This window comes from Dasypus novemcinctus, chromosome 3 (assembly GCF_030445035.2).
Source record: "Dasypus novemcinctus isolate mDasNov1 chromosome 3, mDasNov1.1.hap2, whole genome shotgun sequence".
Classification (NCBI taxonomy): Eukaryota; Metazoa; Chordata; class Mammalia; order Cingulata; family Dasypodidae; genus Dasypus; species Dasypus novemcinctus.
In genome coordinates, this window is record NC_080675.1 from 36014034 (window position 1) to 36040258 (window position 26225).

Genomic DNA, 26225 nt, shown 5'->3' on the forward strand with positions numbered 1-26225 from the left:
AGCTCTTTTCTGTGGTTTCACCGTGTCAGCAGAATTATTTGCTGCCTTTTGTAAACTTTTCAAAACTTTTAGTAAAAGTTTGCTATTTAGATATTTGTTTTTTTCTTCTGGCTTTTATTTTACTGCAGTAAACAGGTTTTGAAATCCCCTGCTGTCCTCTGAGAATAGCATAGAGGGAGAAAAAGGACAGTCTAAGGCAGGGGCTCTTAACCTTCTTTGTTCCACGGACCCCTCTGCCAGTCAGGTGAAAACCACGGACCCCCTACTAAGTCTACACCATGCTGCGCTTTATTTAATAAATATATTAGTCCAACATGTCCCCACAAGAATATATATATTTTAAAAATGTATTTCAATTCAAGCTCACGGACCCCTGGTTAAGAATGCCTGGTCGAGGGTGAAGGTGGGGAGCCCCTCCAGCTCCTGGGGGCTGTGGCTCAGGGCTGCCTGCTGTGTTGAAAATGCAAGGTCTTATCCATTTGAGAAGGAAGTCTCCTCCCTGCTTTTCCCATAGCTAATGAAAACACCATGATGTGATATTAAAAACCCAGCATTGCCCTTTTGAGATTCAAGAGTGAAACTCTTTTCTGCGTTTTGAACTTGAGAGGAGTTGTTTGGACTGAGGTTTTGAGGTCAGGAAACTTGTTGACCTAGAGTCAAGTCGAGGCAGCTGGTTAGGGTCAATTTGCTTTGACTGTTTTCCCTTAACAAACTGAGGAAACAAGGGAAATCTTTCCTGCCTGTAAACCGAGGCTCCTGGGAGCCTGTGTGAGGAGTTGTTGAGAGGTTTAAATGGGCCAAGGATCCCGAGCTTTACAACAGCGTTCCCATGGAGCGAGTGTGCTTGTTGTTGCTATTATTAGTAGTTATGATTACTCTTCACATTTTCTCATTGATTGGGCATATCTGTCTGCACAGGAAGCACTTTTTTGGGGTTGGGTGGGGAAGGAGAATGGCTATCAATATAAGGTATTAATGTAGTTTGAGATTCTGAGACATGTTCTGAATTACTTTGCCTATGATACTTCACCCTTAAATCACAAACTTGAAGGCATTAAATTTTATTTGATGGCAAAATGCGATCACTGGTTACTTAGAGTCACCTCATAATGAAATCTAGGGATGTAACAGGGTATTGAAAATACTTTTGATTTCTTGGAATGAATGTGTCTTACCATAAAATCAGATGTGACTGATGCTCTGTTTGGGACAGGCTACATGGAAAGTGTAGCTCGACAGGGTGTCTAGTAGGCTTTATCAAGGATGTCTTTTTCTAATAATTAGAAGAAAAAACTATTATGATGTCTTGCTATGAGGATGAATTAAATGGTTTTGCTCTTCAGGTTGGTGTTTCCTGTCATCCCGTTGCAGTGTCCCACCGCCTGTGTGACCTTGATCCTTCTAAGAGAAGACTTCAGTTTCATTCCTAAGGCTGCACCCCTCAGCTCTGCCCCCTCCAGGTTCTGGATCAGCTATTTTGACCCCTTGGACCCGCGGGTAGAGCGCTCCTGGGGTTGGAAGGTCAGCAGCCTTGGAAAGAAGGGAGAAGAGAAGGCCTCATTCCCCTGCATTAGCTGCGAACCTGCCAAAGGAATCTCCTGCAGGCCTCTCTGATTTTAAAAGCACCCCGGTGAGTAATGGCAATTGCATGAATGCACAGCAAACTTGTAATCCTTACTTAAAATAGAAATTGGTTAAATAGGGTGGCCAGTTGGTAGCCTGAATTCTTACTCCTAATGTCGCACTTTTTGGAGAGCACTTCTTTAAAGGGCTCTGTCTGGGGGACAGATTTGTATCCCCTCCCCAGCAGCACCATCTGCCGTGGCTGCCGTTCAGGCATCTGGTCCCACCTTTACTCTCTTGGTCCTAGAAACGGGGTTGGAAGTGGTCATTGGAGTTTTCATAGCAGTCTGCACTCTGTGTACCTCTCTCCAGGATGTCTGAGGCATAAATCTGGCTGTGATTTCCGGGCCAAATGAATAGATCATCATCAGAAGCCTCAACCATCAGTAGCTATGGACTTTGGGGCTTTTCCAAAAGGCAGAGCCGGCCTAGTCTATAAAACGGCATGTCAGGCTGTTCTGCTGGATGTTCAATTTCAGCTTATTGACCATACAGGGACATAAATAAAGGCCATAGCTACAACACAGCATTTGTATAGGAAAAAACAGAAGGTGTCGTAGGTTTCAAAAGTGAAGAAAGTAGCATGGTGCATGTCATACAGTCTTGCACAAGTTGCATGGGGTGTGTCACATGAAGCTCTCAACAGAGAATGTAGGTTCCAACGCATTGCTGGCCCAGCAGCCCAGGCACTCAGGGAGTGGATCATTGCACAACAGGGCTGGTTTCTCCTTCCCAAGCCCTGAAACCCTTCTGGGAAAAACTGGAATAGCCAGGGAATACTTTCTCCATATGCGAGTATAAGTTTCTGGCAACAAAAGAAACTGGACTGACAAGCAATTTGAGGTGAGCCTCTGTGGCTACTTTTTTCCCCCTCTCCCTCTTAATGAAAAACAAATCTGATGCCCAAAGAGTTTTGGCTATGAAATTGGGCATATTTTTTTATACCGGACTCCGCATGGGTGATAAATGAATAAATCAAGGATGCTGTACTGCTCTAACTGTATGTAGATAATAGCTAATCTTGTCTCAGAGGCAAATCTTGCCCCCGCCCTTCCATTTTGCAGATGAAAAGCTTGGACAGGAAAAGATGACTTGCTTTTTTGACAGCATGCACAGTTTCGTTGATCCATTCAAGCAGTTTCCTTAATTTCCAGCAGGTGATGAAGCCATGTTTCTTTCTCAACTCTATCACTCAGAAAATATCCTAAAATCTCAATACTCAGACTTTCCATGGTTGCATGGGTTTGACAGGTGGCAAATTCATTACACGTCAATGCCCTTGATGGGGCATTCATGGACCTAATGTCGTCCACTCACTCAACAATCTTGTGAATACCTACTATGTTTCCAGAACTTCATGACATTTGTTTCATATTGATGTGTTTCTGCCTTCCAGGTATCCATGTAAACATTACTGTGTTTGGCAGTTTCTTCCAGAACTGAAACCTAGCAAGGTTCTCCAACTTTGTGGCTTTCAAGAGTGTCTTACCCATAAATGGACACTAGAGGGCGCACGGTTGCCAGTAACAAATTTGGGCACGTTGGTTTTGTGCACTATTGCAAGACTGGTTTTATGCTTTTCAGTAAGGAACGGATTACAAGACTCCATTCTCCTCCTCATGGGGCATCAAAAGATGAGGCAGTCAAATATGGACTAGACATTGGTTTCCATTAAGGTTTTTTTTTCTCTTCAAATCCAGGCTTTTGAAGTAACCTTATTAACATAGAATAACTTTTGCTACTGCCTATCTTGGATATTACATTTAATTCCATCTTGTCATTCATCATATCCACACCTAATTCCATGATATTCCAAAGAACCGGCTCCTTTCTAAACCTCAAAGTTTACTCACAGGCCACTCTGGATCTCGTTTTGCTTTCTAGTCTAATGCACTTTTTTCTTGAACGCAGGCAAGTATTGCCTCTCATGTTGACCACGATTATCTGGCTTCAGCAAATTTGTGTGTACCACATTCTGCTAAACCTCTGGTTTCTCCTACTTCCACCATTCCTTGCCTTCTGTTCTTTCCCTTCTTTGTACCTCTTAAGCATCAACTGGTACTCAATCTTTTATCTTATCTGAGGAGAAGGGAAAAGTATTTCTCAAGTGCTTATGATAAGTTAGTCACTCTTTATGCCACTTAAACTATTGCATGTAATCCTCATGACAACCCTTAAAAATTGGTATCAATATCCCCATTTTACAGATGAAGAAATTGAAGCTCAGAGTTAAATCACCTGCCAGAAGTACCCTGTAAGTAGTACAGCCAGGATTTAGTTCTGAGATTGTCTGATTTTGATTTTTTCTTATCAACCCTACTTACGCAGACTTTCAAACTCTGTAGTACTATCATTAATATTTCCGGTCATATTCCTTATTATGTTCCTGGTTTTACCACATGAAAGTTTATTCAAAATTCATATTCCATGATAAAAACTAACCAAAAACATTGTAAAAATGAAAATGGACCTCAATTTCAATGTTTTTTACCCCTAACCCATATTGTATCTCAGAATTAAACAGAAATCAAAGTTTGACATAAAATAGGTTCTCCCCACCCTGGATGGCTCCTTTGTCTGTTTTGCTCTTTGTTTTTGCTCGTTGTCTGCTTTTGTCTGTTTTTATTCCCTTTAGGAGGTACTGGGAACCAAACTCAGGACCTTCCATGTGAGAGGCAGGCGCTCAACTGCCAGAGCCACATCTGCTCCTAAAATAGGTTTTTGGTTCAACCTTAGCACTAGGAGATCTACCCTTAGGAGTCATCCAAAAGTGGCAAATGTGCACGATCAAAATATTTAAATTCATCTTTACAGAAAGACTTCCTAGAAACCGGAAGCCCTTCAGAGTCACTGTTAACGAGCTCATTTGTTTCATTGTAGTTGTAGCTTCAATATTCCAAGCTCTTCAGGCTAAGGGATTTCTCACTGTGTTACTGGATGTTGAGGAAGTGGCTAACTTGAATATAGAATCACAAAATTCAAAATTGAATCCCCTCCAATGGTTTACATTTTTCTACCCGTCTAATGCAGTTCGGAAGGGGGAAGATAACCATAGAAATGTCTGGCTAGAAAGTGGGCTTCTGGCATTTGTTATGCATAGAAATTTGTTTTAATAGGGTGGGATTTATCTCCCTAGATTTAATTATTTCTACTTTTACTTATTCTTTCAACGGCCAATTATTAATTATCTGTTAGGCTTGCCGGCTCTGGCGATATAAAGGTGGCGCACCTGCTCTCAGGTATATTGTGGATTAGGAAAATATAAAATGAGACAAACTATGGATACAACTCTGTGAAAGCTGAAAATTGCAAGTGACTAATTTGAGATCCATTTAATCCACACTAGGTTTCAGTTCAAATTGCTAAATGGGAAAGATTAAAATATTTAAAATCAGTTCCATAAAAAAAAAAAAATTTCCTTGATGGCTTTCAGAGTTGCTGTAAGATAGCCCACTTCGATCTAAAACATAGCCCTGGTTTTCAGAATTGTCAATGAGTTCCAGCTATTACAATACGGCAACCATGAATTTTTGTCTGCTGTACAGGACTAAGGTAAGTTGTGTCATCTGCTGATTGGTGAGAACAGAGAACATCTGGTGATCCAGGCGGGGTCCAGGTACCAAAATAAACTTCATTTCTTGCCTAGGGCTTTATCAGTCCCATTTCATTGGATTTTTGCTTTTCTTCTTTAGCACACCTATTGCTTCCATTTTGTCTCTTTCCCCAGCGTTTCCATCTCACTGGTTTCCTCTGCTCCATCCCTGTTTCTGTTATAATCTTTGGATTCCTAGACCCTCCAGGCTAGAATTCCACCCTGCCTTGGAGAAGTGGTCCTTAGGCTGGCTGCCCTTGTTGGCTTAGAGGCACTGAAGAGACATTGGGTCCCCAGTGGACTTTAGAATATTTTCTCACCTTCTTTTTTTCCTCTTGTGTAGAATAAACATGGAGTTGAGGTCCATTTGCAGCTATGCTGGCCAAAGTTCATTGCCTGGAGCTGTCTGAAACAGAAAACACCTGCTGTAAATCCGCAGCCCTCTGTCCCCTCTTTGCCAGGGTGTGGGACATTTTAGGTCTTGTGGCTTCTGTCCACCTTCTTGCCTGTGGGCACCTATTTTTATATGGTGGCGTAAATATCTACAGATCCACCAGACTGGATCTGTGCACCTGTGCTTGGCCTTTTTTTTTTTTTTTAACTTATTTTTAAAATTTATTTCTCTCCCCTTTCTACCCCCCCCCCCCACCCCGTTGTCTGCTCTCTGTGTCCATTCGCTGTGTGTTCTTCTGTGTCCGCTTGTATTATCCAGTTGCACTGGGAAACTGCGTCTTTTTGTCGCTGTTGTTGCATCATCCTGCTGCATCAGCTCCGTGTGTGTGTGGTGCCACTCCTGGGCAGGCTGCACTTTTCTCATGCGGGGCAGCTCTCCTTGCGGAGTGCTTTCCTTGTGTGTGGGGCTCCTCTATGCAGGGGACACCCCTGTGTGGCACGGCACTCCTTGCACGCATCAGCACTGCACGTGGGCCAGCTCACCACAAGGGCCAGGAAGCCCTGGGTTTGAACCCTGGACCTCCTATGTGGTAGGCGGTCGCTCTATCCCTTGAGCCAAGTCCGCTTCCCTGTGCTGGGCTTTTAGACTCCTCCTGGAGGATTCCTGCCTCAGGCCAGAGAAGAAGCCCGAGCACCTGTAAATGGTGTGAGTGAGAGAAACAGGTGCTTCTGAGCATTGCCACATTTAAAGCAATATTCCACAGAAAACCCTCTTTGGGAGCCCTTGGGGCAGCCACTTTTGCAGATGATAAGAAGCTTCTTTACCTGGAAAATAATAGCCAGGTTGGGATGAATATTTATTTCCTTACAGGTGTATACAGTTTTAAGGGAGTTTGCTTCATGCATGTTTTGGGTACAACATGGTTCTAGTGCTACCCGCTGGTGGTAATTGTTTTGGTTCCCGCTCTCCATTCTGTCCTTCTAATGCAGGAGACCTGGCCAGTCACTTGGATTTAGGATGCAAGAGCTGCCAGGATTTTGGATGTGGTGTCCATCTGGATGGGCAGAGGGAGGGCCCGGAAAACGCAAGCTTGGCAGGTAGAGGAGTTTATAAAAGAGAGAGATTAGTTATCTTTAAAAAACCACCGCCACCACCAGACCCCTGCAAGCAGTGGCTCCCTCAGGAGGAAGAACTGGGGCCTGCTGGTGATTGCCTGGCACGAGTGAGGGAAAAAGGGGGCTGGGGCCAGTCTACAGCATAGACTGATTACTCCGTGTGATTTGAGTGGAGAAAGCTCCTGTATAAAAATATCCCACCCGCTGCCTTAGCCGGGGCCTGAGATTCTAATCAAGCCTCTGCTCGTGCATGTGTGTGTGTCCTGCATGTCTTAGGGAGTCTCGATCCCTTCCTCGTGAAGCTTTTGGAGTGTCCAAAATCCCCTCTAAAATGCCACTACTCCGAGAGAAACTCCTTTAAGCCAGTCGAGGACAGGGCAGGAGGGGGGGAAAGGGTGGAGATTAGCGGGAGGGGATTTGGAAGAGGCCTCTGTGCAAGGTGGAGTCCTTGAGAAAGGAACAGCCAGAGGAGACTGGCTCTCAAGAATCCAGCCTGGGTCACCGTTCCCCCAGGGGAAGAGATTTATACCAAGGCAGGGGGCAGGGAGCTGGGGGCTGGGGGATTAAGGTCTCCTGGTAAGGCAAGCCCCTCCCTCCAATGGAAGGCGCGGGCTTCCCTGGCCTCCAAGCCTCCAGGCTTTGCCCTACGGTCAAGTTTCCCCAGTCCAGGGGAGCTGACTCACATCCGTTCCCTGGGCCCCCCCTGAGCCCGCCCCTTTCCCTCCAGCCCCCTGCAGAGCCCTGGCGCTCCTTCCTTAGACACTGCCCCTGCCCCTTCCCTTCATCCCTGGTACCTTAGCCTGACACCCACAGACTTCTAGTGGGTTTCCAGGCCTCCCTGCACCCCATGGCCACCCCTCTGCCAAGATGAGCTTCCTGAAAAGGTACATCTTTTACCGGCTTAGGATTTTTCAGAGGGGCCTTATTGCCTTCAAGACAAGACTTCACTTTTCTTCTTATCGGCCCACAGTCCTTCCCTCTCCCACTTTTCCTGTCTCACCTGTCCTTCCTACAAAGGGCTCACCTGATGTGAGCTGGCCCCCTGCTCACGTCCTATGTGTGCTCCCGCCTCTGCTGGGATGCCCTCTCCTCCTGCAGGAGGTCCAGGACTCAGCTAAGAGGTCTCTTCTGAAAAGACCATCTTGACCTTCCCGTCTGGTTAGGTGCCCTCGCTGGCCAGCCTCCCCCCACCCTCAGCTGTGATGGCATTGCCTGCCTCCCCTCCCCCACTTTTTGGATCTGAGCCCCTTAAAGGCCAGGAATGTCTTAGGTCTCTCTGTGCCCCAAGGCCCAGCGGAGAAGGGGGCATGGTGGGAAGATTCTCCAAATTTTTGTTGTATGAATTAGCTGTTGCTGTTTTTTTGTTTTTGTTTTGGGAGGGGGGCATCTAAAAGCCTTTCACCCCTTGACTCATTTCTAAAATCTACCCAGCTAAGAACCAAATTAAATGTGCTCTTTTCCACGAAGCCTTGCGCTCCCCCAGTGTCAGTAGTGCTTGCCCCGTCTCCTGAGGCTCTCCCTTGTTTTATACTACTCATATCACATCTCCCTTGCTTTCTACTGGTTTATGAACATCTGGAGATCCTGAAATCTTGAGAACCCAGAGGAATGAGCCTCTGATGGTGTTCACAGGAGGCACTCAATACCCACCCAAGGAGGCAGCCACTGGGGTGGTGGGCGTCAGGCCAGGAAAAGGAGACCCTGCCAGGCAGGCTGCTCTTCCCTTTTAAGTCACACCAGGTGATGGCTCTGCTTGCTCTGAGGGATGGGCCTGCTAGCTTTTTTCTCTCTCCGGATGGAGGGAGAGAGCTTTTGGTGGGTTGTTTCCATATCCAGCTTATTTTTATTGTCACCTCTGCCTTGCACAAGGCTTAGCATACCGGGTGGATGAGTGAATGACCTAAGTTAGGAGAAGCAGAAAGCACTGCTTGAAATGTGTGAATTTTGAGGCGCATCGCCTAGACCCAGAGTTGGAGGTTTTGTCTCTTTTTCTGTGCTTTGAGATATCGTGAAGAGAGTTAGGTCCCCTCTCCCTCATCCCTAGAAGAAAGAAAACCAGACTGTGCTTTTATTTAACTTAAAAAAATTATTGTAATTATACATACACACACACACACACCGTAAGTTTCCATCTGTAACCATGTTTAAGTACAATTCGGGGGCATTAATTACATTTATGTTGTACTACCACTGCAACTATCCATTACCAAAACTTTTCCACGACCCCAAACAGTAACTCCACCTATTAAGCAGTAACTCCCCATTCCCCTCATCCCAAGCCCCTCCTCTCATCCACTTTTTGTCTCTATGACTTTGCTTATTTTACATATTTCATATGCATGGAACGTTGCAATATTTGTCCTTTTGTGTTTGGCTTCTTTCACTTAGCATCATGTGTTTAAGGCTTCATCTACATTGTAGCATGTTTCAGTGATTCTTTCCTTTTTGTACCTGAATAATATTCATATATATGTAACTATGCCTTGGATTGTTTCCAGCTTTTGGCTATTGTGAAAAATGCTCTCATAAACATTGGTGTACACGTATCTGTTTGCGTCCCTGCTTGCAGTTCTTTTGGGTATATACTTAGGAGTGGGATTGCTGGGTGTTGTGGTAATTCTGTGTTTAACTTTTTGAGGAACCACTGGTTGTAGTTTTAATGCCCCTTTTTATTCAAAAGAATTCCCCTTCAGCTCAGTATGCCTTGAAAGTACCAGAGCTGGTTCTGAATCTCAGGTAACCAGCCCCGGCCCACCAGCCGCCCTGGCCGTGGCTGGTTATTCCGTGAATGAATGGAGGGATTCAGGGTGGGCTTGTTCTTGCTCTAATATCGACAGCACCCAAGACTCCTTCTCCTCCTAGAGCCCACCAGGAACCACTTGTGTTTTGGACGGCTTTTGTGGCATACTTGCTTCTTCACAGGAACTCTGGCTGTTTATGAGGTCTGCATCTCCTTCCTCGCCTTCCCTCTCACATATGGCTGTGCCTTTAGAAAGTCAGCTGGAAAGGTTAGCACTTGGTACAGAAGCAGCACGTGCTATTCTTCCCTGTTTCTGGACAGACATCTCCTCATTGTTGAAACAGCCTTCAAACATTTTAGGAGTGAACAGGGATGGGTGCGCCTTGTGGTTCAGGTGATTGGGCCTTTGCTTGCACCCCGAGTGTCCCTTTGGCTAGGTGGCATTGAACATGTACTTGAGTGGTGGCATTGAACATGTACTTGAGTGGTGGCATTGAACATGTACTTGAGCTGGACAAGGGAGTCTGCTAACTGATGAAGTTGAATTTTGAAAGGCTACACAGAATAAATGAACACGATTGAGAAAAACCCCATACTTCTTTCCCTGGTAAAACACACAGTCTTGAGTAGCACTGTAATAGAAATACAATGTAAGCCATGTGTGTAATTTTAAATTTTCTAGTAGCTATTGTAAAAAAAAGTAAAAAGAAACAGGTGACTAGCTTTAATAATGTATTTTATTTACCCAATATACCCAAAATATAATTTCCACATGTCATCAATATAAAAATTATTTATGAGCTATTTTACATTCCCTCCCCCCTTTTTTTGGTACAAAACTTACAAAATCCAGGGTGTGTTTTATACTTACAGCTCATCTCAATTCTCACTAGCCACACTTCAAGTGCTCAAGAGCTACAGGTGGCTTGTGGCTCCCACATTGGACTGCATAGCTCTAAAGTCTCCAATTGGATGGGGAAGAGGTTATTTTATACCCACTTTGTCCTGCAAATTAAGCCCCCTAGCCAGCTAAGTAAAGATGAAATAGATGGGATGGGTAGAGTATATTAAAGTATATAAATATCTATAGGGCTTTAGAAATGTGATTTTAAATGTGTTTTGATAATCTAATCAACAAGAGGACATATTTAGGTTTAAGTAGTTACAGAACCCCCCACTGAAAAATTCCTATTCTATTTTTTCTCCTCAAAGTTATTCATTTACCCATTTTTTTCCTTAGAGCAATGGGTTAAAAAAGTTGAACTTGGACAATTTTACTTTCTGTCATGTCCTTTTGTCCAGACACCCTACATTTCTTATGCCATCAGGAAAGAATTAAATAGCTATGTAAAAATAATGGCCAACATTTATTGAAAGCTGGCTATTTGCCAGATGCTGTCTCATTCAATCCCAGCAAAGGCTGTATGGAGTAGAGTCTATTATTGCTGCCACTTTTCAGATGAGTACACTGAGACATTAGAGTTGCTAAGTAAACTTGCCCAAGATAACCCAGCTGGTAGGTGAAGGACTCAGGCAGGCAGATTTCAGAGCCCACACTCGTAACCATACATAGCACTGCCTCACAAAACTAAAATAAAATCGAACATTGTCCAAAACTCCATTCAAGGCTTCTAAGCCTTGTCCATTCTAAGCCCTCCTGCTTTTAAGCAATCTGGTGAAAAATGGGTCATTCTGTGGTGTGGGATTGGTACATTTTGAGACCCAGTTCGAAAATTTGGCCTCATGATGGGTCCTACTATCTGTAAATTGGCATATGGGAGCTGCCTGATTATAGAAAAATCTTGATCTGTAATAAAGAAAACAAAGCTAAAAAGATTAACTATTATATGTCTCAGAATGGACAGAAGGCATAGTCACAAAAAGTCTGTTTATTTAAAAGTTGTACCTGCGTTGATAGAATTAAAATACTTTCCACGGGGTTACAAAAAGCAAGGATATCCTATGTTAAAAAAACATACAGTTTTTATTTATTTTTTCAATTAAAACATTATAAAATGTAACTCTGATGTTTAAATTCTAGATGGAAACTTTCTCAAAGTGAAGGCAAAGTGAAAGTTTGAAAAATCATAGTCTGCCATTTTCAAGTATGCTAGATATTAGGAATTATGCCAGTTTTTACATCTGGGCCTTAACATGCTAAACTATATGTGCAAGTGTAGAGTATATCTTTTTTCTTTAATGTGTAAGATATATTTGTCTTTCATTTCTTTTCTCATTACATTGTAAGCTGTGTTCAGGGCAGGTTCTATAGTTTCTACTTCTTTTATAAAACTGCATATACTAAAATAAGTTGTCGTCCAATATAAATTGCTATGCTTTTGATACTGTAAACTCATCTGAGAAGCCCAGACTTCATCTGAACATGGTTGCTTTTTAATGATGTCAGAGCCCATCCCAGGCTAAGTATAAGCTTTGGAACCAAGCCCTTAATTAATAAGCCTAAATTAATAAGGTAGGGAGTTTTCAAACTTTACTTTTAGAAAAGAGGACAATTCTTTCAAGCCATAATCTCTGCCAAGGTGCTGTGCAAAGCCACAGAGGCATCCATGGAACTTGGCTCTGCTGTTGACCAGTCAGAAAGAAAGGGGTTAAAAATTTCAAGTCTATTACAAACATACCGATTCAGCCGTGTGCTGTTTATCTGTAGCTCGAATGGTGTATGGAGTTTTGAACTCTGAAGTTCTGGAACTTAAAAAGAAAAAATCACTGGCTCGAGAGGAACGCGGGGAAGGGAAGTGAGAGGGCACAGCCTCGAGAGGACCATTCGGCATCTCCTCTCACCCCTCCCCCACTATCTTAACTATTTGACCCGATTAAAAGCAGCTTTGGGATGGAAGCCAGACTTCTGTATGCTAACGAGGCCCCTGCCTGTCCTGTGCAGGACTCAGTACGATCCCATCCACCGGCGCTCCCCGCCGGCCGCCCAGGCGCAGCCTGGTTTCGCAGAAGCCTCCCGGTTTTGTCGGGGGTGCGCCAGTGAGGGAATTCACACTAACGCAAAGCAGACCGTCTCTCGGAACGCCTCCCGTGGCGCTGGATTATTCATTAGCAAATTCTTTTCAGGTTCTATCTAAGTAGTGAAAGGTGACGCCAGAGTCGCGTGTGCCACTCCCGGAAAGGGACTCTGGCGACACCCGTTCTGGGTTCTACAACTTCTGTCCTCAAGCTCCTAGCTTTCCTAGCAACAGAAAGCCCTTCCACCCGCTTGCTAAACCTCCCCGAGCCCTCAGCCTAAAGGTCAGAGAGCTTGGCTCTCCAGTCGGCCGGGATCCGCGGTCCTTTCTGAAGTTTCGGGTGCGCGGGGTGAACGGAAGGGGTGGCAGCGGGGAATCGCGCAGGGCGACCACCCTGCACAGAGAACGAAAGCCCCGGCTGCTGCAGGCAGCGAGCTAGACCTGAGCCACTCCAGGGGGAGAGGAGGGGCTGTCCTGGCGTCGCCGGGTCCCAGAGACGAGGGGGGCGGAGATGAAGAAAACACTTCGGGAATAAGAATATTTCAAAAACCGTAGGACCCAGAGCTTTCGCAAACGGCGGGACACGTTTAGAGTTATGTCTGACAAAACAGCAGCCTTCCAGCTTTTGCAGGGGGACAAGGGGACTTGCCCTTTGGGAGACTGGAAACAGTACGAGCAAAGCCAAAAGATAATGAATGGGGTTCAACGGTTTGTTGGTAATTTTTAAGTATTTCTGCTCAGGAGCGCGAACTCCGCAGGTATTTAGAAAAGTAGAGTCTCAAACCAAACTAGAATGCGCATCCTGTGCGTCTCCACTGTCCCCGAGCCGCCACGGAGCTGCTCGCTCGGTACTGCCCCTTTAAGACCTGCTCGCTCTCGGGCTCTACAAAAGGGAGTGACCTCTGGGCTTTGACAGCTCCCCTAATAACTACCACCGCGCAGGCCCCGCCCACCTGGCGGCCAGCCGCGCCGATTGGCCGGCGGGCCGGCATCCCGTGCTCTGATTGGCTCGCCGCTTCCCCTGAGCGAACCTTTAGAACTCTGAGACAGACAATATTCTGTTACATTGTAGCAAAATGGCGACTGTCATTCACAACCCCCTGAAAGCGTAAGTAAGACTAAAAAATGTACATATTCCGCGTGGTTTCAATATGAAAAAAAAGGCGCCTCCTCCGTGCCGAGCGCTGCCAGGGCACTGCGCGTGCAGGCGCCTCCGGCCGCCGCGGGGCTTCTCTCGTTTCTTTCAGCTTTTACTTCTTCATCTTTTTCTTTTTCCCCAACGCGCAGAAATGTCAGGAGATGCAATTAACAAGAAGAAAATTGTTACATTTGCGCTCTGGTTAATTAGTGGCCTCGGAGAGCGAGGGGTTACCGGCCCTCGAGCTTGGCGCGGGAGCGCTCTACGGCGAGGGGGATTTGGGCAGCTCGGGGGTAGCGCGTTCCCCGGAGCCCCCGCCTCGCGGGGCGGCGAGCGCGCGCGGGGAGCGGCGGAGCGCGGGGCGGGCGCGGGGCGGGGGCCGCCGGGGTGTATTTGGCGAGTCCCGCGCCCCGGGAGCCCGCCGCCCCCCGCCCCGCGGCCACGTCCGCCGGGGCGAGCGGACCGCGGCGGCTCGGGAGTTTGCAGGGCGCTCGCCGCCTCGCGATCGCTCGCGGGGAGTTTGTGCAAACCTTCCGGAGTTGGGAGGACGGCGGGGGGAGCGGCGCGTCCCGGGAGCCCTGGGGCCCAGGTGGCTGCCCGGGGCTTTCCTGCCGGGGCAGCCCTCGCAGCACGCAGCACGGCGGCGCTCCGGGCGGTAGCCGGTGTCTGTGCGGGTGTGTTTGGGGGCGACCTGGCCGTAGTAAATTAATGGCTCGGCTTAACTTGGGGGTTGGTTTGGAGGCAGTGAAGCTGCAGGTCTTATGAATGGTGTTCTCGCCTCCTCTGGGTGAAAAGCCCAGGCGTGCGGAGAGGCGGCTTGGGGCTCCCCGCCCGAGCCGGCAGCGTCTGCTCCCGGCCAGAGCAAGGGGCAGGTGCCTCTGGCCGCCGCCGGGAGACTTTGAGCGGACGCCCAGATCCGGGACGGAGGGAGGGGAGGAGGCGGCGGGCTGGGCAAGGACACGCGGGGGCCAGTCCCCGGGTTGGACAGCCAATTCCTGCCTGCCTGCCTTCCTCCTTCTTTTCATCCTGGCTTCCTTCCTTCCTTCCAGTCGGGGGAATTGTTAAGCCGCCAAGTCCGCTCGCGATCGCGGAGCCGGGGGTGGCCTCAGGAAACTAGCATCGCTCTAAAAGGGATGCTGTTGGCTGTGCTCTTGGCAAAGGGGGGCTCCCTCCGGATTCGCGGGGCCACCTGGGCTTGGGATCCGCGCCCGTGCCGCCAGGATTTCCCTGCTGGGCTGGAAGGCTCCGGCCGGGGGAGGAGGAGGTCCGGGTGGAGTGGAGTTTCGTGTCACATTTTCTCGTGTGCGCGGCCGATGCCGATCGTGGTTCTTTCAATCCAGCAAATCCGCGTCCGCCCCCGGGCTCCCCCGGGAGTTGAACGCCAGGTTTGCACTCGCAGGCAGTAGCCGGGCTCTTCCCGCGAAGGAAAGCGCGGGGAGAATCGGACGTATTTGCATCAGCTTATCTCCCACCAGCAATAGGGAAAAAAGGTGAAAAATGTCCCAGGTCTCGGAGTTTTAAATACATAACATTTAAAGCTGCGGTTGGGAGGACATTAGAAGCTCTGAAGCTGATCGGAGAGGAGCTCCCAGCTTCAGTTCTCTCTCGCAAGCTCGGATACACTACCCTTGAACGTCACAGCGCTTCACCCCAGAAAGAAAATGTTTTATGGCAGAATAAATGGGCGTAACTTCGCCGCATCCTCGCTTCGCGTCGCTCCGGCTGCTACATCGCTGATGCTGTGAGTTTCTATCGAATCCACAGCCGATTGGCAGTTTCCCCATTTTTAGTCGAAATCACCCAGCCGGGCTGATGCCACCTAGCAAGCTCAAGTTAGGGAAACCTACTTCACACGTGAGCCGGGTTTGTTTCCTATAGGGAGGGACACCGTACTGTGGTTACCCCGGAGCCAGTCCACGCGCGGGCGCCACTTCTCCCGGCTGGAGGGTTCCCCAGCTCGCGCCTGTATTTTTTTTTTTTTTTTAAACCACGCGAGGGTGCGTGTTTGGGTAGGCGATCAGTGTAGGGGTGGAGTTAGGGGTGGGGGGTGCGAAAGAGAAGCGGGAAAAGGGTGACTGAATCCCGACTGTTGAGTGGAATTACTTCTGACTTAGTATACGTGTACTTTGTAGAATTAGAAACAGTTGCAATGTGATGTATCTGTAATTCAGCGTCACCTGCCTCCCGCACTCCCTTCCCCACTGACATCCACACAACACCCCGCCTGCTTTTTCTGGGTGGGAGTTGAGGGGTCATTTCTAATTAGCCGCCCCTTTCTGCATCCCAGCCCCTTTCCCTAGAGGTGAGGGGGTGTAAACAATACCTCTGGCCAGCCGAGTCGCCCCCCCCCCCCTCCGTCCTGGACTGTTTTTAAAGTCCTCACGCTGGAGCACACACGCTGTTACTGGGAGATCGACACCATCTGCCTTTATTTAAAAAAAAAAAAAAACACAACGTGTTTAATAAAACACCCTCTATATTTCATTTGGTTTTTTAAAAGTTGCTGAGCAGGAAACAACGCACACGTGAATAAATTATGCATGGGATAAATTAGAACAAAGAGCGGAGACCTACCAAGTAGGGGCCGGACCCGCGGTGCGGCGAGGCGGGGGAGCGGCGAGAACGGTTTGGAGTGGAGAGCTGTTTTTTTATCCTTCTGTGTCCCTCCTGACAATGCAACGGAGCTGAACGACATTAGCATTTTCTCTGTGTGCAGTTCTGGGTCTCTCCCTCCCTTAAAAGAAAAAAAGCCAACCCCACCAACGCCCCCTAGAGAAACTGGTCATACAAAGATTTCCTCCGGTACCGGGGAATAAGGGGTCGTGGTACCTGTGCCGAGAAGAAACAAGCTCAGGTCTCAGGCAACACCTCGGTAGGGCTCTGCTTAGCTTGAGCACCGTCCGTTTTTCATTATACTTGGTTTTTCCACGTAGGGCATTCAATAATTCATTAGCTCCGGTAACCGGATGGCACCATTTCAGACTCATAGCTTTGGGGTCTTCCTTAGGGTCCCAAGCTCCTGAAGCCACATCTCTCTTAGCAATTTGGCTCTCCTCCTGCCAGTCTTTGAGGACCCCTCAACTCCATTTCGTATTGTCCCTTGTTGTACCCTTCTTCACCCCTTCCTCTCTCTCTCAAGCTGACAGCCTGGCTTCTCTCTCTGCTGTTGCCTTTAACATCTTATTACTGCCCAGCAGGGTGTTAGAGGCAGAAACTGGAGCCACTTGGACTGATCAGATCACAAAGGGGACGCATGCGGCAGGTGGCCCCATGACCAAGCAGTCACATCTGGGCAAATAGAATGTGAAAGCATTTGTGCACATGTATGATGTGTAAATGTGTATTACACATTATTTAATTTAGCAACTACATTGTCCAAACCTAGATGTTGAGTACCCTCGTTTCTTACGTATGCAAACAAGATGAAGGCCATGGAGTGAACACATGTAGGTTTCATAAATATGGATTTGATAAAGAATTGCGTGTATTATGTTCTGTTTGAGTTCTGCACATCTAAGAACCTTAATGCTTTGAATCTAAATTCTAATGCTTACTTAATATTCTAGTTCAGGTAAATCACCCTCCTCCAAATCTGCTATCAGCACTTTAAACAACTTACTCTTTTATTAAGTTATCAAAACCCTGGTTTATATGAACTTAACTGGGAATGTCTGCCACCTTCTGCTAGACTTGATTATGCACAAATGTATCCATTATTATAACTGCCTTCTTGGAAAAGAATAACTATTATTTAATTATTCTATGAAACAACAGGGCTTTACCTCAAATAACTATTTCTGAGGAATGAGACCAGAAAACTATTTTGTAATGCTTATAACTGTGAACATACATATACATAACTGTACTGAAACTTTTGTCCTTAAGGATTTACCCTCACTTGGAGGTATGTGTTCATATCTCTGTTCTGTTATTCAGCACACAAATCTGGGAGTAATAAACAGACTTACTTAGTCAAGGTCAAACAGGGTCCCTGTGTGGACCTCAAATCTTCATGCCTGTACACATTCTCTGGATACTGTTTATTCTCATCTAAAGAGGTCTTGTGCATTGAAAGTTGCATGCCACCACTCAGAAGTCAGAACTCATGCTTGCTGTGACTCAGTGCAGATACCAGAGAGAAAGGGGTAGGGGGACACGCTCCGCATTCTAATCTCTACTTAGCTTTTCTGTCGGGGCTAAGACATGTGGGTAGGTACCCAGTGGGGAAAATTGAGGTTTGGACTTTGTGAACTTGCAGACTTTTATGGACATAACTTTTAGCTTCTTGTGAAAAAGGACCCTCAGACATTTTAAGCCAACAGATGCCTGAGAACCACCTTTTCCATCTGTTTCTGGTTGCCACTGGAAAAAAGCCCTAAATTCTCCGAAGTTCATTAGCACACATGATTTTTCAGGGGGAAGAATGTCTGGTTTTGATGAGATACCCATAAAGGATATTAATTCTTGCCAGAACCCAAGCCAGGCATTGTCATAGGATAAACCTCCAAAAATAGCCCAGCCTGTAGACCACCTGGGAAACATCCAGAGCCTTCCAGCAGAATGCGAGCTGCTCAGACCCATGAGGTGGGCTGCAATTCAGAGGCAACTTAATTGAGAACTTCGTATTTTCTTAGGTAGCTGGAATTTGGATACATCTGAGAAAGACCATAATGTCTAAAGCTGTTACTGAGCCATCTGCTTAAACCAGTGCAAAAATCAAAACAAAAGCATACTTCTTTTGGAGCAGGCCTCAGAAAAAGAATGGAAACTGAGGCTGCTTTGGTTTTTACAGCGCTACCATGCTGATGGTAGTGGCGGTAGGGGCTGGGTCATAAAAAGGCACCAGAATCCAGGCCTGTTTATTATCCCAACCTCTGCAGAGTAACTTTTGTGGTTTTTGAGTGTTTTGAAAGTCACTAGAAAACAGAAATGCAGAAATGTGGTAAGCTTCTGGCAAAAAAAAAACACAAAAAAACAAAAAAACCCCACAACCACTGAAATATTTTTTGCCCAGCCACAGTTTTCTAGCAGGGACCTATATAAGCAGGACCCTGGCTTTAAATACAGCTTTAAATATGTAGATACTTAACAAGGAAAGATAAAGAATGGCCTGGGGTGGGGGTGGGAAGTGGTAGTAGGTGGGTGGATAAAACCACTGTGTGGTCTGGAACGCTGAAAAGATTATTGTTTAAAAGCCAAGAGAGACTGATATTATGATCCATGGTGAGATTCAAAGTTTTCTTTGGTCGTGTGAGTGACGGGAAAGATGAGGTGTTGTGGTGTTTGTGTAATTTGTTTTTCTTATTGGTCCCGTTACTAGTGTTTCACAGTCTGTCAAACCATATGGATGAAGGGAGCTAGCATCATAAAACTGCCACTGAAGGAAGGTATTTGAAGCCTGCGATTTGCATCAGAGTTTTAAAAGCCGTGGTTGAGAGGGAGTGTGGGAAAAGAGGAACAGACTTCAGTTGAGAGTTTCTAGGTTTTGTGTTTGGGAATAGTGGCGAGGAGGGGAAAGGTGGCAAGAGAAGACAGAGACGCCTCCAGGAGGCCAGAATTTAGGGGCTATGTTTGGAAGCAGGGAGGGGCAGGGGATTAGGCACAGAGGCCCTAATAATGGGGTTCAAATAGCTCACCCTGAGCCCTCCATCGCCCGGCCTCGCGGTCCTTGAGCCCGGGGAACAATGATGGCACATGTCTAATCCCCCTTTTGCACCTTCTCCTCCCTCCCAGAATCCAAGCACTGTGGTCATCTCAGGTTGCTGTGAAATGAGTGGGTTTTTTGTTGTTATTCACCTTGAAAATCTGCTGTTTGTATTAACTGCAATTGGAAGCTCCCCCAGAAAGGTTTTTCCCATCCCCAAACTTACACCTGCCGTCGCTGGGGCCTTAACCCAATTTCTGTCCCTCTTCCATGCTCATTTCTCACCAAGGGCTTTTCAGTCTTTTGTAGAGCTTTTGACTTCAGAGTAATGGAGGAGAGAAAGGTCTAGAATAGGAGCCTGGAGTTCTGGCCCCAGCCTTATCATCAAGAGCTCTGTGATCTTGGACCCTATAACTTCTCTGGGCAGCATATTTCTTGTCTTTAGGAGGAGGGTGATACATCTTGATCACCAAAGCAAAAAACTTCATAGTTCTTACTACAGTAGATCTGGACAAATGGGACAGTTAGTGGCCAGAGTTGAGATGCTTTGTGTTTTTAAAATGTGGCTGTAAAGGTGCCTCTTAAGACTGGGAGACGCAGTTTCATCTTCTCTGCCCCAGTCTTCCTGCAGGATGCTTCTAGTTGGGATTCTAACCTGGATGGAGCTTTCCTATCCCTTCTCAAGGGCCTAGGGCTGGGGAATTCTCTTCTGCTTACTAGCTCCCAACCAGGGGATGGATGAGAGAGGAAAGAGGAGCTGGAAGACAGGTTGGCCAATTTTGCTGCTTATGATCAGTCAGATAAAATTTTGGTTGTGAAAAGACTGGGATTACCAAGAACATTTGTCTTTTTTTTTTTTTTTTTTCTTTAAGTGGGGAAGGAGAAGGTAAGCTAAACAAAGGACTTTTCCCCTCTGGATTTCATTTCTCCGAGATCTCCCTGCCTAGTCCCTCCCTTCCCCCTGCCCTGGTCCCCAATCCCAATCAACTTGGAAAAAGAGGTTATTTCACTTCCTTTTGTGCACCTGCAGATCCTGGCTATTCAGTGAGCTACAGTAGGTGGACCTGTACTTGAGCATCCTCAAGTGTACCCCGAGTTATTGTTGAGAAGATGAAAGTGCCCAGGCAACATGCAGGGCCTGACCCTGCCGGGTTGGGCCCCAGCGGTGGGTTGGAATTCACAGCCTCCCCTTCAGCAACAAACTCCTAGAACATCCTGGATTCCTCTGGGGCATTATTATCAGGCTTTCCTGATAAGGTTTAGTTTAAAGCTTCCTTGGCAATTTTCTGCAAGCCTAAAGGAGGAAGGTGTGTTGTGTGTGTGTGTTGCAAAACCCATCAGAGAATGCGCAGAAGCTGGCCTGTAAATTCTGAGCCTTAAGCAAAATGAAGGAAAAAACCCAAATGGTTGGGTACCTGTACCTCCAGCAGAGAGTGGCATCCCCTTCATTTTAGGACTCTTTAAAATTCAGGGCCTATACTTCTCCATAGTACAGGCAGCCCTCAGCTTGTAAACTTTTTCTATACCATGGGTTCTTTTTTTTTTTTCAAAAATTTATTTTTATTCCCCTCATTGTCTGTTCTCTTGTGTCCATTTGCTGTCTTCTTTTGTGTCTGCTTGCATTCTCAGCGGCACCAGGAATCTGTATCTCTTTTTGTTGGTCTGCTCTCTTGTGTCCATTCGCTGTGTGTTCTTCTGTGTCCGCTTGCATTCTCAGCTCACCAGGAATCTGTATCTCTTTTTGTTGTGTTATCTTGCTGCATCAGCTCTCCATGCATGCGGCGCCACTCCTAGGTGGGCTGCACTTTTTTTCTCACATGGTGGCTTTCCTTGTGAGGTGTACTCCTTGCATGTGGGGCTCCCCTATGCGGGGGACACCCCTGCGTGGCATGGCACTCCTTGCGCACGGCAGCACTATGTGTGGGCCAGCTTACCACATGGTCCAGGAGGCCCTGGGTTTGAACCCTGGACCTTCTATATGGTAGGTGGATGCTCTATCAGCTGAGCCACATCTGCTTCCCATCATGGGTTTTTTTTTTTAATTTAAAGGTTTATTTATTTATTCCTCTCCCCCCCCCATCTGCTCTGTGTCCATTTGCTGCGTGCTCTTCTTTGTCCGCTTCTGTTGTCAGCGGCACGGGAATCTGTGTTTCTTTTTGTTGCATCATCTTGTGTGCCAGCTATCTGTGTGTGCGCGCCATTCCTGGGCAGGCTGCACTTTCTTTCTTTCACACTGGGCGGCTCTCCTTACGAGGCACACTCCTTGCACGTGGGGCTCCCTTACGCGGGGGACACCCCTGCATGGCACGGCACTCCTTGCGCGCATCAGCACTGCGCATGGGCCAGCTCCACACGGGTCAAGGAGGCCCGGGGCTTGAACCGCGGACCTCCCATGTGGTAGACGGACGCCCTAACCACTGGGCCAAGTCTGCTTCCCCCCACCATGGGTTCTTAACCTTCTTTGTTCCATGGACCCCTTTGCCAGTCAGGTGAAAACCACAGACCCCTTACTAAGTCCACACTGCACTGTGTATTATTTTTAAAATATATGACACCCACACCAATTTGTCCCGTCAAGAATAATGCATTTTTGAATTTCAATTCAAGCTCATGGACTCCGTGTTAAGAACTGCTGCTCAATACCACTGGCATACCATTGTTGGTATGCCATTAAATGCTCTGGGACCTGGGAATCCAGAAATTCATTTCTGCCCTCCACAGCCATAAGGATTGCCTACCTGGTGTCCCTCACCCTGAGGGCTAGCTCCATGTGGGGTTCAGGGTTTGGGTTTGGGGGGCTCTTAGAGCTGTAACAAAAGTATTTGCTGGTAAGGCTTAGAGTGAAGGTTTCCTAGGCAGAATGGAGGTGCTTTATCTGGCAGTAAGGGGTTGGATGGAGCACCTGGACTGACAGGAGAGCTTGAAAGTCAGGGCTACTAGTCAAGCCGATCTTTTCCTACAGTGAGAAGAGCTTATACCTCATTTCTCCTCCCTTCCTCTGCAGCCAGCCCTGCTTACCCCCAAGGGGCCTGAATGAAATAATGGTTGTGAAAACATTTCAGAAAGTGTCAGGTACAAATGTGAGCTGTTACTAGGAGAATTAAAAGAAGTTTCCTGTAGCTGAATGAGGCCTTCTCAGAGAGTCAACAATACCTAATCTATTAAACATTACTTTAGTAGAGTAAAACTAAAATAAATGAAATGATTCGGGCTTCACACTTCATGCCTAATCTTTGTTTCTCAGGAAATGGCAAAACCTCATTCCCCTCCAGCCCCGAGTAAAGAGCCCTGGGGATCTCAGTGGTGGGGATTTTCCCATTGTCTGGGTTTGAAATAGGTGAGAATGTGAGCTCGAGGGGAGCCCTCCATTTCATCTTCCTGTGGGTGGTGGTCAGCCCTGAACTGGGTACCCACAAACCAGAGGTAGCAGGAGGGTGGGCAGAGTGGAGTGCCTTCCTGGGGACTTGGACTCCCGTCCTCATCCGCGTCACTGGCTCCTCCCGCTACCCAGATGACGCAGAGGAGAGAGAAGGGGTGAAGGTGGGGCTGGAGCTTAGATGTGCTAGGGAGCCAGGAGGGTGCGCTGGGCACCAAGGAGGTCAGCAGCAAGAACTGAGTCTTTAGAGAAAGCCAACTAGGGAGGGCATCACGTCGGGGTCTCATCTCAGAATCACCGAGTTAGGTCTCGGCTGCCCCCTTGGAAATGCTTCGGATTCAAGCTGGCGGCAAAACCACAGAATTCCTTTAATTGATAAAGCAAATTAAAAAAATCTGTTCAACCGTCCTCCCTGCTTACTCCCATTATCCTGAACCAACAACTCCACCTTTCTTTGTTTGCTGCCAGTTGAGCTCAGCGAGAGCTACGGTGCCCTATTTTGAGCTTCCTTCACCTTTTCCTGGCCGAAGTTGGTGGCCAGCCTGCTTCTTGGGGCTAAGCAGCCTGGCAGCCCCTCTCTCTGCATCTAGGAGCTTCCACTCCCATGAGGGCCTCCAGTCTGTGGGTTTCTCCTTCTAGATTAGGGGTTCTTAATCTTTTTTGGTCCATAGACCGCTTACTAAGTCCGCACTATACTGTGTTTTATTTAATAAATACCTCACACCTGCACCAACACGACCCCACAAGAATAACATTTTTTGAATTTCAATTCAAGCTCACAGACCCCTGGTTAAGAAACTCTGTTCTAGACCCTTGTTCTTTGGCAGGGCAAAGTAAATGCTTATAAACCAGGAGGCAGACTGCCCGTCTAGGCTTCTAGGGAAACCACTGTCAGTTCTGGAGAAAGGGGAGTCTCAGTGGAGGTAGGGAAGGGGGAGGGCAGGGTGGATGGGGCAGTGAGAATGGAGAGAATATATTCTCTCCTGCTAATTATTTTCCCTGAGGACTTACCAATGCAGAACCATCTATTATCGTGGGAGCGCTCTATGGTGGTTCTGCCTGTGATGAATGCTAAGTGGAAACAAGCAAGAAAAATTAACAGGCGGCTGCTTCTGTCCACCTAATTAAAATGCATATCCAAATGCATAATTCCTTATGTTTCCCCATGCACACACTCCCCTTCCAATCCCAGTTCTATGGAAGAGAATAACACTTTCCCCCAATCATTTCTCTTGATTATATTTCCGTCAAGGAAGAACTGGAGGCTTTCCCTTAGAATAGAGAATGGCACTTCCCGTAACCCTTCTAAAATTGCCAGTTTTTTTTTTTACTTCGATTGGGCTTGAAAATTCTGAGCCATTGTTTGTTTAAAACGAAAAAACAAGAACTTTATCTGACGGTGGAAAAAAAGAAGGAAGGCAGGGAGGAAAGAAAGAAAAAGACAGTTTCCCCTACTTCCGCTGACCCTTTAGTTTTTTGCTCAAGTCTGGCTCGGGTCAGCAGTGTGAATTTCCAAGGTCTTTTCTAGCGCTTCTTCCCCTCCATTTCTTTCCCCGACTTTGCCCTGCCTTCCCCTTCCCCCACAACAAACTTAACCCAGGCTTCGGTAGAGAGATTTTAGGAGACACATATACCTTTGCAGATCAGGTGGAGAGAAAAAACAAAGACTTCAGCACCTGGGGCCAATATCAGAGAAGCCGAGGTTATACGTTTGGAGTCAAGACTATACTTCTTCGTCCTTGTCTTCATTCGTCCGCCGGATCATTTTCTCCCTCTCCCTTTTGGAAGAACAACTTTATTTAATGGCCATGAAATACTTAATAAAACATGAAACTTAAGTCACTGTTTCCAGTCTGCCTCCACTGACATCTCCGTGGCAGACCCCTCCCCCGCGTAGCCCGCCCCCGCCTGAAGCCCCTTGCCTGCCCTCCACGGCAGCCCCAGCTGTTGATTTATCAGGGCCGGCTGGCTCAGCAGTGCATGGAGATTGCTTTTAATTAACTCTCTTCATTTTTCCCAATCTTCAGGGAGCAGCAGCCCTTTAATGATTTTAATATTTTATCTGGATTTATATCCGCCTTATTTGTTGTTGTTTGACTTCCGCATTTGTTCCTCCTGAATCGCTCACAGGCCGATATATTTATTTGCCCCTTCCCCCAACCCCAAGATGCTCCAGGGGAAGGGATGATGGGTTCCGAAGAAGGCCCCATTTTCCCAAACTTCCTGCCCTCTGTACTGGGAGAAGCGCCCAGTATGGGCCTGTGTGATGGTTGGGCTGGGAACCTTTGCCTCAGGAAACCCAGCCTCACCTGACTCTTAGCTGAAGGAGTGTCTGAATTTTACGGTTAAAAAAATCTGAATTTGAGAAAGCAGTTTCTTTTTGCCTCCTTTGTACTTGCTGCCTCTGTAAAGGAAGGAGTTGCCCTGAGAACTGGTTAAAAACTGCTTCCTGGGGTTCACCGTTAGCTGGTGAGGCCTGTCGTTCACCTGCCTCCACCTTACCTAGTTCATGGTTTTGGAGCTGCTGCAGGATGATGACTTAGGACAGGGCTAGATTAGGTTCCGTCAAGTCTTCATGCCACTCTGTGCATCTTCTGATAGGCTGGGCATCTGCTGGGAAGGGTGATTATAGGCTCGGTCTCCAAGAGGACTTGAAGAGGCACCAGTTGCCTTTCTCTGGCCGGAGACTGCCTTCTCACTCACCTTCATTTCCCAGGGTCCATGCCTCCTCCAGCTGTGGGAAACACAACCATCAGCACACCGTCCTAGCTCCCTGCTCCCAGTCCACCTTTGGCTGCAAGGCCTGCTCCTTTCGCCAGCAGCCCCAGGGAGGCCCGGCTTACAGACTTGCAAGGGGCGTAGTTTTCAGAACCAAATTGTCCACAAAATGCCCTTTTGGCCTCTGGGTTTGGTGATGTGTCTTCAGGGTTACCTGTTGCTAGGCAACTGCCAACTAGAGTCTGAGCCTGGTGTGGGAATTGCAATGAATTGCCCCGGGTGACTTATCTCCACGTTTAGGGCCTTCCATTTGTAATCCTGTTTCTGGGGAACAAGAGGTTGCCAAGACATTCCTTTATGTGCCTTTTTGTAAAGAGGTATAGGTGATAGGATTTTTTAAGGAAGTATCGGGGATTGAACCCAGGGCCTTGTACATGGGAAGCAGGCGCTCAGCCACTGAGCTACATCTGCTCCCCAATGAGAATTGGTTTTCTCATTTGTTTTGTTTTTAGGAGGTAATGGGGATCAATCCCAGGACTTTGTACATGGGAAGCAGGTGCTCAATCACTTGAGCGACATCTGCTCCCAAGGTATAGGTTTTTAAAGTGAAGCCCAGTGCCTAGCACACAGTCAGTATATAAGAGATATTTGCTTTAGTGATGAAAGTGGTAATTTCTTCCTATGTTTTTGCACTGGAATTCTTTTCTTGTCATTTTAGCTCTGCTAGTTCTGAAAAGGTACTATATGTTATCACGTACTCATTTATATACAGGACTCAGAGATGGAAAAAAACCTGGTGTCTGCACCACAGTCCAGTGTTTGGGCTGCTCAGGTGTCCTACTGGATATTCATCTTTTACATTTTCTTGGAAATCACAGACCCTTTCAAGAATCCAATGGAAGTTGTGAAT

General features: G+C 47.1%; 1 protein-coding gene across 4 annotated transcripts in view; it reads left to right on the forward strand.

Annotated features, from left to right (window-relative positions):
• Window positions 1–26225, forward strand: part of DPF3 (double PHD fingers 3) — a 299860-nt gene that overhangs the window by 22371 nt on the left and 251264 nt on the right. For 2 of the 4 annotated variants that reach the window (XR_009184951.2, XM_058293114.2), the window contains exon 1: window positions 13467–13547. Coding sequence is in view for 1 of the 4 variants with exons in the window: in XM_058293114.2 (XP_058149097.1) it covers window positions 13516–13547 (32 nt within the window). In the remaining 3 variants the exon portion in view is untranslated. Of the gene's footprint in view, window positions 1–1343; window positions 1631–13466; window positions 13548–26225 lie in introns of those variants that run through there. The other 2 variants (XM_058293116.2, XM_058293117.2) reach the window with 2 other exon arrangements.